At 41.5% G+C, this 18,491-nt stretch overlaps 1 protein-coding gene across 2 annotated transcripts in view; it reads left to right on the forward strand.

Moving 5' to 3' along the window:
* Positions 1–18,491, forward strand: part of AP3B1 (adaptor related protein complex 3 subunit beta 1) — a 214,257-nt gene that overhangs the window by 157,316 nt on the left and 38,450 nt on the right. For both annotated transcript variants that reach the window (XM_066614924.1, XM_066614925.1), the window contains 2 exons: positions 11,981–12,212; positions 15,873–15,957. In XM_066614924.1, the coding sequence (XP_066471021.1) occupies positions 11,981–12,212; positions 15,873–15,957 (317 nt within the window). The remainder of the gene's footprint in view (positions 1–11,980; positions 12,213–15,872; positions 15,958–18,491) is intronic.

Here is an 18,491-nt window from a genome sequence, read left to right on the forward strand (position 1 = left end):
TCAAAAGCTATTTTATCTGTAGCTTCTTTATTTAAAAACATGTGTGGATCTCCTTCAACATTATAAAAAAAAATTCCTTAAATGGATGTTTGGTAACAAATTGTATGTTAATTTGCATAAAACCAAAATTGCCAAATGAAACACTTCAGTGATTGGCAGACCTAGAATTAATATTATGCATTTGGGTTATTGATGCAGCCTGATGTTTTTTTTTTTAAAATGGAGTTAAACCTAGAAGAGTTACGATGCCTTATTTTGAAGTAAGGAAAATCATATTGCATTATTTATTTACTTATTTAAAACATTTAAATCCTGCCTTTCCTCCCCCATTCAAGACACCCAGTGTAGCTTACAGCATTTTAATCAATGAAAAGACATCAATACATATAGCAACCTTTTCAAACATAGTTTGTAGGCAGGATTTTAGTAATTGTATTGAACTAATGCATCTTTGTACACTACTATAAATTTCTGTAGCAGAGCTACAGTTCCTCTGCCGCTACTGATTGTTTGAAGATGGATTTGGACATCAACCTCTGAGAGACAGGTGTGACAATACAAGTCCAAAAATCTGAAAATTCAATTTTGACTCCCAAAACCTGTCCCCTAGGACTTCAAGGCAAATAAAAGTATTCAAAACTACAATGTATCCTTGTAGTGAATGTGAAACTGTCAGCAGGATTTTCAGGTCATTTGACAAAAAGGATACAGGTGCAGTAGCTAGCAGTGAAGGTGACTGCTAGTTTCATCAATCACTTTGCCTTTCTTTAAGTTGATACATAATGGACCCCTTCAATCAGCTTCCTTGTTCTTTGTCACTTGTTTAGGAAAAAAGAAAAAAGGTAGAAAGGCTGAGCTTTTAAAGTCAAGGTTACAAAATGAATTGTTTCTTATTTACACAAAATAGAAATATGACGGTGTGAGCAGGGACTCTTCATAAAATGTTGAGTTTGTCAGCAGGTGATAATATGCAGTTTGAAGCTTTCTTTGTACAGACCTTGAGCAGTGATGGTGCTCTTCAAAGCAGTGATTTCATACAAGAGTTTGGAATTAAGATGTTGAATGTCAGACGGGACACTTTCCAGAAAATGTGTGAATTGATATAATCTTTATTTAGAGAAGTCACAATTATGTTTTGAAGACAACATTTGCTCAATAACTTGAAGAGAAATTATTACATGCAGGTTCTAGGCAATTTAGAGCACGATTATAACTTGCACTGGAAACAGGCAGGCCAATGGGCCTGCGCTGCATCCAGCACAAGTTTGGGGCCAAAAGCAGCATAGTTCAAGGCAAAGAAAATCCTTTCCCCTTACCCCGTGTCACACTGCAGTAGCCCCAACAGATCTACTTGCATCTGTGCCACCTGATGAGGTGGCACAGATCTGGACAGAATGAAGCAGCCTAGGCCGCTCCATGATGCCTGGAAACAGGACTAGGATCCAGCATAACTGCTGGATCCTGGCACCGCATCCCACTTCTCACCCACCCCAGGGAACGCCCTCCCTTCGCCCACCCTGAAACACCTCCTCTCCACTTGCCCCATGTCCACTCCAGATCCCTGCATCAGCCTATCTCCCCTCAGAGTGGTGCAAAAGGTTTTTAAGGCACTTTTGTTACCCTCCCTGGCTGGCGCAAGGGACTCTTAGACTTGGATCCTTAGGTAGTTTAATGCAGTGGTTCTCAAACTCTTAGCACTGGGACCCAGTTTTGAGAATGAGAATCTGTCAGGACCCACCAGAAGTGATGTCATGACTGGGACATCATCAAGCAGGAAAATTTTTAACAATCCTAAGCTGCAATCCTACTCACGCTTACCCAGCACTAAGTTCCATTTACTATCATTGTTAAAAGCATATACATATTAGCTTGTTAAAAGTACGGATCTGTAACATTTCCCCAAATGCAGTCACATACTATAGTAGCATCAAGTCTAATATAATATATTAAAAAATAAAATATTGAAATGAATGGGGACCCACCTGAAATTGGCTCTCGACCCATCTAGTGTGTCCCGACCCACAGTTTGAGAATTCTGTCCTATCTTCTGTCCATGTTAGGGAGCATATGCAAGTGGAAGTGATCGTGTGAATTTCCTGCTCACAGAAAAATCCAAATAGAATCTTAACTTGATTTTGCATTTGCAACAATTGCAAATTGTGACTTTGCATGTGCAATATATTGTACAAGATGTCACACACAACAAGGTCCTAAATGTATTATGCACCTTCCACATTTACTTGTGGAACTACATTCAAAACATCACAAAATGCCACCATATTTCCATGTGCATTCCTTGGGATGCAACACCTATTCTACTATATATTATTTCTATGATAAATTTCATGTCCAAAAGGTTGTACAATCTTTTATTTAAAATTTGTGCCCTACCTATCTCCCTTTAGGGGACTCAAGGAAGCTTACAAATATCACAGAAAAACAATTAGTATGAAAGATGTCCTGATTAAGGACGCAATCCTACCCTGTGCTGGAACAGGCAAGCCAAGAGGCTTGTGCTATATCCAGCACAGGATAGGAGCCCAAGGCAGGTCAGCCAGAGGCAAGGGGAAACTTTTCCCCTTACCCCTGGGTAAGGCACCTTGGACCCAATGGGTTTCCTCGGACTTGCACCACCCCCTGCGTTGGCACAAGTCCGAGAAGAGTGAAGCAACTTGAAGCTGCTCCAATCTCCCCAGGAACGGGGGTTGGGATCCGGCATAACTGCCAGATCTCAGCCCTGCCTCCCGTTCCCCACCTGCCCACTCTGGGGCCGCCACTGCCTGCCCTCCCCCCACCCAGGAACGCCTCCCTCCCACCCACCCCAGAGCCTTACATCAGCCCAGGAGACTGACGCAAGGCTAATAGAGTAAGTCGCCACGGAGGATGGATTCAGCCTCCATGTGTCGGCGCACCTCTGTGCGCTGACGTGGCTTACTCCCGTGAAGGCACAAATGAGCTTTATGGCACTCATTTTCAGGATTGCGCCCTTAGTCGCTCATCCACACCCAACCCAAACCCTTGGACCTGGAAACATGAAATTCATGGAGTATATTCTTTCCAAGATGGAAGCACCCACTAAGAAGGGAATTTTAGAAATTTGACCCCTAAAGGGGTCAAAAGGTATCAAATGTGTTTTCCTATTACTTAGACTTGGCTGGTTCTTTCTCCTGTGCAGGCCTGAGAGAGGCCTGAGACCTCCGTGGCAACTGAGACCAGGCTGGCCTTTTCAACTTAACCCTTTTTCAGTCAGTAGGGCTAACACTACAATAACAGAAAAATAACAGTCATTTTACAGCTACAAGCATGAAGTGGCTGTCCATGCAATGATGGACACTGGATGCCTGTCACTGATAGTAAAACCATGCAGGTACTAGGAGGGAGGCAGGAGGTGAGCTGAATGGGGGAGATGTCAGGTTTGGAGGAGGGCAGATTGGGCCCAGGAAGGAGTGGGTTCAGTGCTAGTGAGTGCCTGCCAAATCCTAACCCTCTTCCAGGGCCCTGTCTACCTTTACCAATCGACATGGACTTGCACCAACAATATCACTGGCACAAGTCCTATTTGGCCTATGGCAGCAGGACAGCTTACACCCTGGGTAAGGGAACATGTCTTTCCTCGAGATACAATAGACACTGTGTTGGTGCTTCTGCATTGCCATGCGGGGAGTTAGGTAGGATACTACCTTACTCTGTGTGGGGCGTTCTGTGTGTATACTTTAATGTCTACAACCATTTTCATTCAGATCAAATACTGCATTTTTTAAAGTTCTTTTGATAGTGGACAACTTTGCAAGTTAATGACTGATTCAGCAAAGTGCTTAAGCATATTTATAAAACCAAAGCATATTACTAGTCTCAGTGAAGTCAACTGTTTCCAAAGAAATCTGTGGCATATGACAGACCTTAATATTCATGAGCACTGCTCATATTTCAAAGCACTCTACTGGCACAAGCCCACATTCGCATTACTGCTCCTCACATTTCTAGGGCACTTGGAGGATTTGGCTTTATGAAGTATGTCAATGTAAAGCTTTCAGCTACATCTTGAAAAACCAGCCATAACGTTTTAGAGAAATGTGGTGAATCATATTTCACTTTTGTATTTGAAAAATGGTGTTTTAAGAAATATATGCACTCTTTTAACAAAATCAGTTGCTTATTGAGGCGTGAAAATAAATTATGAGAGTTCTCTGTCAGTAAAGACCTGGATTCTCCCCTTCTGGATATAGTTTAGTCTAATTTACCCAAATATATGAAATGTGTGCATGTCATAAATGCAAAGAAAAAACAATATCTGTTCTTTATTAGAAAATTCAAAGGTAAATTTTTTAAAAGGGAAAGTAACATCTCAAATGTTTAAATACAAACCTGCTCAAAATGCTAATTAGAGAATAAATGCAGCCTACTATTTTCTTCTTCAGAGTTATTGTGTCTTACAAAAAGAGCATATGTTTTTATATTCATTTGAAAATCACAGATACTATACTGAGTAAACAGGCTTAAAGGGCCAGTATTTATTCAAGGAAATACTCATCATATTTCATATATAGTAAGACTGAGGTCTGTTTCACACAAAAATCACCAACATTGCATGCATTTTCTATGTAAAACAGAGGTCTCCAAACTGGAGACAGCTGCGTTCTGGAAAAGGCTTTCCTGGCGCGAATGGACTGCTCCATTCCTCTGGGGAGCCTCCTTACCATGCTACCAGTCTCCCCCAAACTGCATGCAGACCAGCTCCATCTGCCCAGAAATCCAGGTGCAAAGCATGCTGGGACGACTGACCCCAGAAGCAACTGGCAGACGTGCCATTTGGAGGAGACTGGCGGCGTGGTAGGGAAGCTCCCCGGTGGAAAGGAGCATTCTGCTCACCCGGGGATGGATCCAGCCCGCAGGACACAGTATGTACAGCCCTGATATAAAATATGGAAAGAAAATCCTTACATTGTGCAACATCTATCTTGTCCTATCTGTGCATCATATAGCCAGATCCCAGTATGCTTGCTCTGTTGAACTTTCCTAACATTCTGTCTCATTCTAACTAAGAAATGGAATGTAGGGTAGAGCTTCATAAAGTGGAACCGGCTCAGTCCTAGTGGACAAAGGAAATGGGTTGCAATCTGGGACTCAATTGGGGGAAGCAAAATCTTCTTTGTAACAACTCACAGCAATCACTGGTAACGTACAGGATTGACTCCTACCCCAATAGCATTTTTGAGTGTATGGTTTTTACTCTTTCTCATAGAAATGAATAGTTGTGTTTGGCTCTCATGGGAAGAAGTAGAGTGCTGTCTTTAAACCTCTCTGCCTTCCCTGATACCAGGTGGCTGACTCAGCAACAGGAATGTTCCTCCTCCTCCTTCCCCCTCCAGCACATGCAACCTAAAGCTGTTTCTGATTGTTAGGGGGATCCTCTACAATGGCATGCAATGCAGCATCAGGAGCCAGGAAGAATTAGAGGATATCAGTGATAAAAGGTGGTTTAGTGGAAGTATTTTCTGCTCTTGCCAGAGGCTCTAAATATGTAAAGCAAGCTGTTGTTTTATATATTAATTACTAATACTGTATATCATTACACACTGGGTTGTATCCTAAGGATGTTAGTCAAGACTCACTAAACTTATGATACAACCCATTGATAAGATTCAGAAAATGGCAAAGACCTGGTAATTGATATACTATCAAGTATATAATACCAAAGATAATGCAGGAAAAAGTGATTCTATTCTGTTTTTCTACCTGATTTTCCTGTTTCTTGTTACTTTTTTTTAATGCAATACACTTATGGACAGTTTTCCTTTTTATACTATGAATTAATCTGATGTCTCTTCCACCTTCTAAATATTCTGGTCACTAGAGTTTTGGTTGGCAACCTTCAGTCTCGAAAGACTATGGTATAAGCCCACAGCACCTGGTATTCCCAGGTGGTCTCCCATCCAAGTACTAACCAGGCCTGACTCTGCTTAGCTTCCAAGATCAGACAAGATCGAGCATGTGCAGGGTAACAGGTGCTGCTTATCTCATCACTAATCTCATATCATTTGGAAGTTGGAATTTCTGTAATATGATTTGTACTGATTAAAAATATCCTATAATGATTAAAAATAGAGTTTTTTAAGAGCATATGGATGCACAAAAACAGAAGATTTCCTATTTTCTGTCTTACCATATTGTATTGTGATTCTGTTTGTCTAAAGCAGAAGGAAATAATTTTGAAGAACCTGCAATTTAGTGAGGCATGTAATACTTTTAATTTTTATTTTAATACTTAGCTTAATATCGTATAGCTGTAACTTCCATATAGAGCCGAGTCCTTCACAGCTTGTGAGCCTACCAAGCCTAATGCAACCTATACCTTGTAGTATGGTCTACTAGATATGTGACAATGTTGTGTTTTAGCATTTTAGTCAGGTTTGTTGAACCCCTATTGGGAGCCATAGATAGCCTTAGATGGTCTGTGGTCCGCCTTCAGGTGGGTGGTTCATAAGTTATACAGGGCTACCTTTGTTACTGCAGTTGTTGCTAATGTTTTATGTAGTGAATCCTTTGATTCTTTTTCTTATATAGCAAAAGTCCCAAGAAGTATCCCTTTGTTAGTACCATTAGTTGCTGCAATGGCACGTTAAGGGTTAAATAGCTATTTCCAGGGTATGGTTTTCAACAGAAAACAGTGAAGAGGTAAGGGTTAAATACTGTCCCTTGCCACACTGCATCCTTATTCTGAGCAATGGCCCTGTCCAGCTGCTATGTATGAGTAAAACTTGAACCCAAGCTATACCATCTCACAGTAAACTTAAAGGGGTTTTGGGGTCTAGCTCAAAGAAAGTTGTGAATGTTGAATGACTCCTGAGGTAATGTTGAATGTTACCTGAGGGATTATACTTCCTGTGTTTTACACTGCAAAACAGGAAGTGGCTCCTGACTGGATTGCTGAGTTACAACATTTTGAAGATGCCTTATTTCAGTCACTTTTTGTTTCATTCCTATTTTGGATGCCATACCAATAGTGCAGTGGTGCCAGTGCAACATCTATCATGTCGTAAGTTTATCTAGGAAATCCCATGCAAGTGCAGCCTTCTTGACATTAGCCCATCACTCATGGAGTGGCATCTTGACATTGGTGCATCATCAGTGCAGTGTCCGAACATCATTGGTGTGATGTCCAAGGAGTCAGTCATTGCATCCACCCAGTCCCAATACTGGCAGCCAGGAAGCACCACCAGGATAAACTGAGCAGGGGAAGTCCCTGTAGGACATTCACCAGCTGGAAGGAACTGATTTCCCTGGGGAGGGACTGGCAGGAGATACAAGGAGCACTTGGTCAAAGCAGGGTCCTGGTACCCTGCTGCACAAAGATGAAGGCCAGGAGCCAGGGAAGACAGGTTTGACACCAGCCACGTAATTTGCTTTTACCAGCAAGGCACTCATCTTTTGCATAACTTCCCAGAAACATTCATGGTAGGGGCAATAAACAACATAAAAAAGAGGAAGGCAGGTCTACAACCCACACCAGATACTTTACCAACTGCTTTGTAACCACCCAACCACAGCAGAAGACAAGCAATGCTCACTCACGTCATCCAGCATTTAATATCTTGCAAACAGAGACACTTGGTTGGGAGGCTATAGCACATGGATCTATCAAAGGGAGCATGGCATGGCATGGACTGCAGTGTGACATAGGGCACTCCTAAAGTAGCCCAGTCCTTAGCTTCAACACTGACACATTCAGGCGTGGCTTTCAGTATGCTGTTCTTCTTGTGCTCCTGCCACTGTCTGCCATATACCATGGAGAAGGAAACGACTTTTTGTTTTCCCTCCCATGTTTTGCCCAAGTCTTCTTCCCGCTTTGGCCTCTCTGCCAGCAGAATTGAACAAGCATCCAAGTTATGTTGGTGCAGCATTTTTTCCAACATTGTGCTGGTGTCCATGGTGCATCCATTGGCAGGCTGACTTCTATATTGGCAGGGTTGTTGTTGCACCAGCATATATGGAGATAAGTTGGCATAGCTTGAGGATATGATTGGGCTTTTAAACTGTGGCATAAAAAGTTTTACAATTTTAACCTTAATTCTGCCCCCCCAAGAAGCAAACATGCCATATCATAAAATAACCATTAATGATTAGTTCGTATCGTATAAATCTAACTTGAGTTGATAATATGGTCCATTACCAGCTAACTGCACAGAGTATTTTTCATTTTACACTCTTCAGTTACTTTTTAGTGAAGTGTTAAGAATATGAAGCTTTTCTCCTTTCTAAAATTGCACGCTGTCTGTCTGTTATTAGGGAGATAACAGCTCTTATAAATGTTTCAGTAAGCACTAAGTAGACAGTTATGTGCACTCTCATTCCACGCTTATTTGCTTACTGTAATAAACTGATAAAATATGTGTGGTTTGTCTCTCTGTATCTTCAGGCACACAGATTTTCTTTAGAAATAATGTTGTGTCTGCAGAATTGATTGGTTGTTTTCATAAAACATCCAAAGGTACATAAATGATTTTCTTAAATGTATTCTAGTGGGATTTGTAGCAGGATTATCTCAGATACAAAATACATGTGCTAACCTATTAGGAAAAGCTTTATTTCAGTGTACTCATAAAATTTGTATTAAATAATTTTCTCATGTTACAGTTGTGTCCAGTTAAAACTGAATAATATTTTGAGTTTAATCAGTGTATGTTATTTATTATTAATTATTTTTGTCAATTCAGGCAAATGACATGTCAAATACTGCTTGAATTGGATGCTTGTATGTAATGTCTAGGTTGAGAGGGCTGCGAGCAAGAGAAATTTCACTTGCAAGGAGTTATATGCTAATGCTAGGCCCTTGCACAACTATATGCACAAATAGCAAAGTGAAATAGGTTTCTGCTAGTAGCAGAGCATCTCTTACTGATCTTCCCCTTGATTTTTCCCATGCAAGGTTGTTATACAAGTTGTTTGCATGAGAAAAATCACTTCCCTACATTCTTAAACCTAATTTTATATGAAAGAGAAAAGCTCAAGATAACTGAAAAATTATTTTTGTTTTCATATTTATTTAAATTGAATCTATTTTTATTTACATTAATTTCATTTATTAATAATCACCAATTAGTGATTATTAATTCTTCTAACCTTTAACCTATCAGTTAAATGTGACTATGTTGGAAAACAAAAGTGTAATTCAAGAAATGTGCGTGTTAAAAAAGACTCAGTGTATGGAGTTTTTTGAAGTTATTGGCAGGACAGTGCCATTTCTCAAACATAGGACTTATAATTTAATAGATTTATTAAATCCACTTACTTAAAAACTGTTTTTTTTTTCCACATTTGCAACTGATTGTGTATTCCAATTTGGAGCATTTTGCATCTATCCCAGTGTTATCTGCAACTGGCAGTGGCTTTCTGAAGTCTCAGGCAGAGACCTTTCCCAGTCCTGCTTGTATATGAGATCATTATTAAGTGTAGATGATGTGAACCTGAACATTTATGCACTGAAAGTATAGAGGGAGCTATAGGCTATGCCCATTATTTCCATTCTGTTTTCCTATGGCTTAGTCCAGGGGTGGGACCTTCTAGATCAGGGGTCTCCAAACTTTTTGGCCAGAGCGCCGCATCAAATACCTGGCACGGTGTTGAGGGCCGGAAAAAAAATTTAAATATAAAATTTAAATAAATAAATTAGAGATGGAACTTAGAAGAGTGAATAAATGAATGAATGGGCACATTCATTCAACCTCTCTGGTCCTCAGAACACCCTCCAGACACAATCAGAGCACAATTCTGGTCATGTTCAGTTGAGTGGGCCAGAGGCTTTCAGGGGACAAGAGATTGGCCGCGGGCCAGATAGAGGCTTGCCAAGAGCTGCATCTGGCCCCTGGGCTGGGGTTTGGAGACCCCTGTTCTAGATAATTAACAGCCCAATCCTAGGCATGTCTACTTAGAATTAAGTCTCATTGGAGTCGATGGGGCTTACGTCCAGGAAAGTGTGGATAGGATTGGGCTGTAAATGTGGTCTTTTGAGTGAATCCAAATTTTGCAGAACAAATCCTTTTATTTTTATTAATATGGTTTAGTTTGTTTTTTGTTATATTTATTTTAATCTTGACCATTTTTAAAATACAAAGAGTAAAAGAATCCCTGACTGACAGCCACAATTAAAGCATTAGTAAGTCATATGGGCTATTTGGACACCTGCTACACTAATGAGTTTGTTTTAATGTAACTCTAGATTAGAATGTACCGTAGTTATTCACCTATAAGGTGATCTCACTGATAAGATGAGGGCAGGTTTTCAACCAAAAATCATGGAATGTTCCATGACCCTTGGATAAGTTGGGGAAGGGCCTTAGGGAATAGTGCTTGTGCAGAAGAGCTGCAGCTTGTCCTAGAGCCTGTTTAAAAGGGGGGAAAGAATCTGAATCACATTGCTGTTTTTGAAGACATTAACAAAGTGCTTAACTTCCCACCTGACTGGTGCCACTACTGCCCAAGGCAGGTTGGTGGGGTGGTGGTGGTAGGGGAGAGTCCTTGGGGGACTACTATAGACCTTTGAGAAGCAGTCACAAAGTCATTGAAAGGTTAGTTAACTTTAGAATTAACTTTTTCATTTTCTGAAAAGTTTTAGTAGTTAGATTTTTACAAAATAATGTACATTTTGAAGTTTAATTGAAGTTTCTTGAATGTGGCCTTATTAGATTACAGCTTTCCTAATGCAGCTTTCCAACATGAAAAGATTTCCCACATTGATTTTATTGTTATATAGGGTTTTGTGAGAGAGCAATACAGGGGTTCCTCATTATAAGTCTCCATGTGATACATATCCCCTCATTTAAGTCCTCAATTTTTTGAGGAACTAGAAGTAAAATTCCCCACACTTACATCCTTTATTACTGTAGTCCCAGCTCTGTATTTCCTTACTTCTGCATGTTGCTGGCCCACATGTTTTTCATTCTCCTTTCCAAACCCTCCAAGCTCCTAATGGGATATTATTTGCTGCAGTATTGTCAGCATTGGTGTTGTTGTTACCACTGATTGAAATAGCAGGGAGTGTGACCACTGCCTGCTTCGCTAAGCTCTGCCTTGGCATTCGGTGCTGCTGCTTTCTGCAGTGGCCACAGAGAGAATGCTCAGCTGCAAGCATTCTCTCCATGCCCATTAGAGGAGGAGAAGGAGGCAGCAATGGATGGTGAGAGAAGGTTGGGGAAGGTTTGCCTCTCTCCTTCAGCATCTAATACTTTTGCTGCTGTTGCTGCTGCTTCGTCTAATGGCCACAGAAAGCATGTTGGTCTCCCAGCATTCCCTCTGCTGGCAATTAGAGGAGGCGGTGGCACTGGTTGCCAAAGAAATGAGATACACCTTCCCCATTCTTCTCTCTTACAATGCAGCACAAGAGAAGAATGGAACCTGCCTGGATTTCATGAAAGTGGCAGGCTAGCGGAGTGATTGGGCACAATGGTGGACCCTGCCAAAGCACCATTTCTTCCAATTCACTGCCTGACACAAAGTTCTCAACTTACGTCATGACATGACTTCAGCGGGGAGTGTACAAGTACAAGTTATATCTGTCAAGCACTGTACCACTCTCTGCAGTCCCTATACCTATATTATTCCATTGTTTCTTACAAGGACAAAATCTCTTTAATTTGAATAAATGGCATGTATGTATGGTCCCAATTAATCTCAATTTACATTATTTCACCTTTATAAGTTGTTTCATTTTACATCCCAGGTCTTTGGTCCCTAACTCCAGCTTACATAGGGGACCCCGTACACAGTTTAATGCCTATTAGAGAGATAAAGCAGGTATACATTAGAAAATAAGTACGTAAATAAATTTAATTCTGCACATAGCATCTTTTGATGTTCTAGCTGTACATGAAATATAGTCTTGATTTCTTGCACAATATTCTTCCTTGATTCTCAGCAATACTGAAATACTTGATTCTCAGTATTTGATTGTATATACTCACTAACAGTTTTTCATATGTGACAGGTTAGTGCTCCAGTTTTTGTGCCAATGAAAACTCATGAACTCCTTCACCGAATGAGTGGGAAAGGATTAGCAGCTCATTATCATTTCTCAAGACAGCCTTGCATTTATAGTGATCAAATGGTATCCATCCAAGTGACATTAACAAATACCACTGACCAGAAGATAGATAATATTCACTTAAGCGAGAAAAAGCTTCCTACTGGCATGAGAACGCACACGTTCAACTCAATAGGTAATTGTACTGTTATTATGAAACTATCTGCCCCATGTCTTTTGTCACCTTTTTGTCAACAATTTATTTATTCATTAATATGTAGTGATATTGTGTCACTGATCTCTCTCTCTCTCCCCCCCCCCACCTTTGGTTCAAGAAATTGTTAGAACTTTATGAACAGTTTTGTATAATTTAATTAGATCACACTTCAGGTTTATTTAATACTGTCAAGTGTATAGTTACATGTATAGGCCTACTTAAACCTAGAGTTCTTGTATATATGGTATAGCATATCTAAATCATACCTTTATCTAAATCACGGGTCAGCAACCTAGGGCCTTTGGGTTAGATCTGGCTTGCCAGTTGAAGTCATCTGACCAAACAGCCAAAGTTTCTGATTTGGAACAGTATGTTTCTATCCTATAGTGTTTTATTATTTATTTTAGCCTTCACCAAAGTGTCACTATTTAGGGGGGTAGATCTTAATTTCTGTGGTAGGCAGTTCCATAATTGTGGCACCACTACTGAGAAGACTCGCCCCCATGTTGCCATCCCCCTGACTTGGGAAAAAGAGCTGGAAGTTGAGAGTACTGATAGATAGGTGCCAGCTCCAACTGTCATTAGTGAGCCAAAAACCATTTCTGCAAATGCCATTTTTTGTACTAGATACTGGAAAAGCCAGCAGTGGTATGGCCAGACGTGCTTTAAAGGGCAAGGCATTTTGCCAAATACTCCACAAAAGACAATGTGGGCCTTTGTCCTTACAGTTCTCACATCTGGAAGAGTCTGGTAATGAATCTGTGTGGCCTTTGCCAGTCTTGGATAACAGAGCTTTACTTTGCTCTGCAAAGTATTCAGAACCCAAATTCTATACTAGGCTGTGTTTCCTTTTGTCAGAAGGTGAACACTAGCTTTCTATACTAGTTTGAGCTTCCTAATTTTCTTTAAGACAGCCTTCCATACATTGTGGTAGTCAATACAAGGAGGGTACCAGTGCACATATTCATAGCTGCTATACCTGCAAGTGCAATATAATGTGGTTGCAGCTGCATACAATTTTATTCTTCAGAAAGGGGATAAAGTTTATTATATGTTTTGTCACAACATGTGGCCCTGTCTCATGTTTTGTTCTGGTTGTGGGAGTGTGCAAGTAATAGCATTTCCCTACAGTGCGTGTAGAGGCTGCCTAGGTAAGTGAACCAGGCCTGAGTAACTGACAGTGGCTTTGAAATTGTTTCTATCAATATAAATATACGTTATGAGGAAAATGTCAATGTCATATAAAATGGGGGGGGGGAAGCGTATGGTAGGCTTAGGCTGTAGGCCTGTGAGCATTTTTCTGGAAATAACTCCCACTAAGTATAGTAGGACTAGCTTTTTAGTTATCATGCATAGGATTGTGCCATTAACTGGCTAGACACTATTACCTGCATAAAGAAAATTCAGTGAAAATTTAAAGTGAAGGAAGAAATTATCTTGGTAGTCTGAATCTGCATTAAGAAAGGTCAGAAAATAGAGCAAGGAAGTACCATGTATATTTCTATGCAAGGGAATCAGACTTAACAGTTGGATAACCGATACCTTGTGACTAAAGCAGGGATTCCCAAACTGCGTCACAATGGTTTAGGGTGCTGCAGCACATTCACAGGGGCACCACAGGATGTCCCCAGATGCTGATGATGGGGCACTGCTGTTCTGCACCCTGGTCTTTACAGTGTGGGATGCCATGGATTTTGTCCCCCATTCTTTTCAACATCTACATGAAACCGCTGGGCGAGATCTTCCAGGGATTTGGAGTGGGGTGTCATCAATATGCTGATGACACCCAGTTCTATCTCTCCTTACTATCCCATTCCAGGGTGGCTGTGGAAGTCCTGGAGCACTGCCTGGAGGCGGTTGGGGTCTGGATTTGGGCCAATGGGTTGTGATAGAATCCAGAAAAGGCAGAGGTCCTCCTGGTCAGGAAATCTTCAGTGCAGGTGCTGAGCTATCTGCCTGCTCTGAAAGGGGCTCTGAAATGTCCTCTACAGGAGTGCAGTTTGGGAGTGTTCCTAGACTCACAGCTCTCCCTGGAGAAACAGGTGGCAGCAGTGGTCAAGGGTGAGTTTGCCCTGTGATGAGAAGAAGTGCACCAGCTGCAGCCGTACTTGAGTTGATCAGACCTGACTACGGTGGTCCATACCCTAGTGACTTCAAGTTTGGATTACTATAACATGCTTAAGTCGAGGGCTGGACTGCACCCTTAATCATTTTTTAAAGAGATAATGTAATGTTGAAATGTTTTAATGCAATAACAATAAATTATGTAGTATTTTAATGTGTGTACTACAGTATATTGGTCTTCCCAAAGTGTAAATACAACTTTATCTGCTGAGGGAATTGTTAAGAAAGGATTCTGTTCATTGAAAGTTAATCTCCCTTTGGCCCAAATCCAAACCAACTTCCAGCACTGGCATAGCTGTGCCAAAGGGATATGTGCTACGTCCTGCAGTTGGGTGGCACTCACAGAGGTCTCCTCAAAGTAAGGGGATGTTTGTTTCCTTATCTCAGAGGTGTATTGCGCTTACGCCAGTGCCCTTTGACAAATAAATGTTGGGCACAATCCTAACTAGGTCTACTCAGAAGTAAGTCCTATTTTGTTCAATGGGGCTTACTCTCAGGAAAGTGCGGTTAGGATTGCAGCCATTGTTAAACTTCAATTATGCAACTTATAAAAGGAGAGCTATAGTAACTTCTGTAAGTTAGCATAATTGTAAAGATTAATTTTACAGTACAGTAGACATACTACAGAGAGTTTTCGAAAACCAGCTTATCAAGATCATCTTAGGGCGTAATCCTATCCTGCGCTGGAACAGGCAAGCCAAGAGTCTTGCGCTGCATTCAGCGCAGGATAGGGGTCCAATGTGGCTCAGCCAAACGTATCCCCTTACCTCTGGGTAAGGCACCCTGGCCCCTATGGGTCTCCTTGGACTTGCGCCATTTCCTGAGATGGTACGTCAGAGGAGAGCGGATCAGCTTCAGGCTGCTCTGAACTCCCCGGGAACAGGGTTGGGATCCAGCATAACTGCTGAGTCTCAGCCCCACCACCTGCTCTCCACCTACCCACCCCTGGGGCCTCCCACCTCCCGCCTTTCCCCCGCCCCAGAACGCCTCCCTCCTGCCTCCTCCTACCCACGCCAGAGTCTTGGGTCGGCCGAGCTCAACTGACACAAGACTCAGTGCCTCTGTTGACACGGAGGCTTGTACCAGCCTCTACCGGCCGCTCTTGCCGACTCCTGAGGAGGCGCAAACGTGCCTTAAGGCTAAGGGACCGTGGCTAAGGGACTTGCACTGGCCCAAGGGTGCCTCAGGATTGTGCCCTTAATATATGCAGTGTCATTTCTGACACTAAAAAAAATGTATGTCAGTGCAACTCAATTGGAGGGAGAACCCTGAAGGTTCAGTCAGCAGTCCCTGTAAATCTTAAGTGGTTGATATTTCGTTCTAATTGCTATTATTTGATCAATAAGCCAACCAAACATTTGTTTTGAAATTGCACCGAGCCAGTAAACTTTTAATGAATAAGTTAAGGTAAATGAAGCCTAGTGCAAGTTTTAAAAAGGCTTAATGTTGAGGTGGACTGATTATCTGTAACTTTTCCTGTGTTTAGTTTCATGTTCAAATCATTCTGTTCACTAGAATCTCTTGAGCCTGGGGAATCTATTACTGTCTCAATGGGTATTGACTTCTGTGATTCTACTCAGACTGCCAATTTCCAGTTGTGGTAAGTTGCAATGTAATGACTTTTCAAAAACAGACTGTTTATCTGCAGTGGAAATAATTGGGGGAAGATGTAATTTATTATCTCCTATTAACTTTATTTAAATGTGATTGAATATTATAGTGAAGCATTTCTTGTTTCAGAAAAACCTTCAAAAAGTGATCAATATGCTCTTTATTCTGTCTTTCACACCTCATTTTTATCCTCACTGCTATTATTGTAAAATAATCCTCAACCAATTTTGCATTGTGATTTGAGCTTGCTGCAGTCCGTCTACTTCCTCACCCCCCCCCCAAATACCGGTTCCCCCTAAGTTCAGCATGACCAATAGTCAGAAGATCTTTTAGCAAAGATCCTTTGTTTGGGATACATGTGTAGACCCATTCTTACTTATTTATGAGCAGGTGTGGTAACAGTGCCTCAAGAGCAGGAAGAATGCCCTTCTCTGTCAATTCCTTTTTGACCACCGCCTTAGCAGTATTGAAAGGAACAGCATCTGAATTTTTTTGAACTTTCTCTCTTTTTGTTCAGTTTAGAGGTGAGACCGGGGGCCAGATACTCTCTAACTTTCCCTATCCATGGCTAAAAATTCAACACATAAATCTTTCTCCCATGTGAATACACATTCAGATAGACACCTACCCTGGACACACATGCACAGACAGGTGCTCCCCCCCATAGCATTCTTGCTCTCAGGCACAGCATTGGAGTCTACACAGTAACCCAAATAGAATGATGCATACCTAACAATTGCAGGACTGAACATGAGTAAGCTGTGCAGGTCTAAAAGAAACTGCCTATAAATAAGAGAGAGAGCACAAAAGGAAAATTTCCTGTTTTCTTCCTCTGAACTCCTATTCAGAAATGAGTGTTGCAGAAAATATAAGTGAGCAGTAAATGTTGTGTGTTGAAAAAAATAGTATTGTAATGCAATAATAATTTTTTGACAGAATTAGTCAAAATTATAATAATTAAAACAAGTATGCATTATGGCCCTCTCTACAGTTTCCATAACCTAGTATGACTGTCATGCCAAAAAAGATTGACACCCCGATTTAGAAAATACTCTTGTTTTTAACAGTTTATTTCTAGTAGTGTTACATTAAAAACATTATTTTATAGTGTTAGCGTCTCACTTAAAGTTGGAAATCATAAATCCCTTTTTTCTGTTTTCCCTTGTCTTTTCCCCCTATCCAATGGCGCATGGTGTGTCAAGTCAGCAGGGGAGGATAGCTCTTGCTTTCCGGATAGCAGAGTGGCACGGGAACGAAGGGAGATTGCAAAGGAAGCAGGCGATCCCAAACAGAGCCAAAGAAGCAGACAAGGCTTGTTTGTTGCAGAAGCATGTATTGGTAAAGGAGCAGGCAGAAGAGTAGTCAGTCACACGGTCCAGAAGTCAGGGATACAGCAGGTCACAGTCATGATAAGGCAGTCCAAGTCAGTACACAAACCAGCAGCACATCACACAGAAACTCCACCACAACAACCCACACCTGGAGTCTGTTCTTGCCTCCATATATACCGGGGCAAGCCAATCAGAGTAGGGCGACCTCATCGTCACAAGACTCTTGTGACCCACTCTGATTGGCTGTCCAGTGGTGCATTGCACCATTCCTCCATAGCCTACATGACTCAGCATTCATCTCTCCCCAAGTCACGTGACTCCCACCTGCAACAGGTGCAGTTGGTTGCATCAGCTGTACTGCTTTACAGATTGTTTCACTCCAGGCCCAGATATCAGGGCCTCCTGCCACATCCTGGCTAATAACAATCTCAAGCCTGTAATGCCAAAAACCTGACATGGTGGATCCTACCCATCTTTTTGCTGCCTCTTCTCCTTGGACTTGTGCCAGCAGGTCCATGGAAACCCATTGCAGATCAAGAGGCTTCCAGAAGAGCAAGGGAAAATAATTCCCCTTCACCTCCAAAGCCTCCCAATCCACCCTTCTGCTGGGTGCAGCATGTACCTTTTTCATGTGGATACACCAGCAAGGGGGTGTGGGAGGATAGAATTAGGCTCTAAGTCTGGTAATTTTGTCAGGCATTTGATGTGCAATCTGGTGGTGCTTATCCTTAGTGTAGCCCAGGCACAAGTTTGCAAACACATTGAGAATTAGACCTGTGACATCATTTGTGTGTATTTACAGACAGACAGACAGACAGACACACACACACACACACACACACACTTCCCCATATCCATGGGGGATCCATTCCATGGGCACTCTGCAGATATGGAAACAGCAGATATGGGGGATGCCTATATTAATAATGACCCTGTCCTCTGTGCATTAACAGATAAAACATATCAGGGAAATTGTGTGTAGCTTCCTTAAACATGTTACTGTAAGCAGTTAAGCTTACAGCATGATGTAATCAGGCCCCTGCAGCTTGAATACTTAAGCTAGCTCCAACACAAGACAGGAAGTGTCAGTTAACCCCTTCCTGTTTAGTGTCGGAGTTGGTTTAATCAAGAATTCAAGATGCAGGGGGCCTGATTATATCGTGCTGTAAGCTTAACTGCTTACAGCAACCTG

This window comes from Tiliqua scincoides, chromosome 2 (genome assembly GCF_035046505.1).
Source record: "Tiliqua scincoides isolate rTilSci1 chromosome 2, rTilSci1.hap2, whole genome shotgun sequence".
In the NCBI taxonomy this organism is placed as follows: Eukaryota; Metazoa; Chordata; class Lepidosauria; order Squamata; family Scincidae; genus Tiliqua; species Tiliqua scincoides.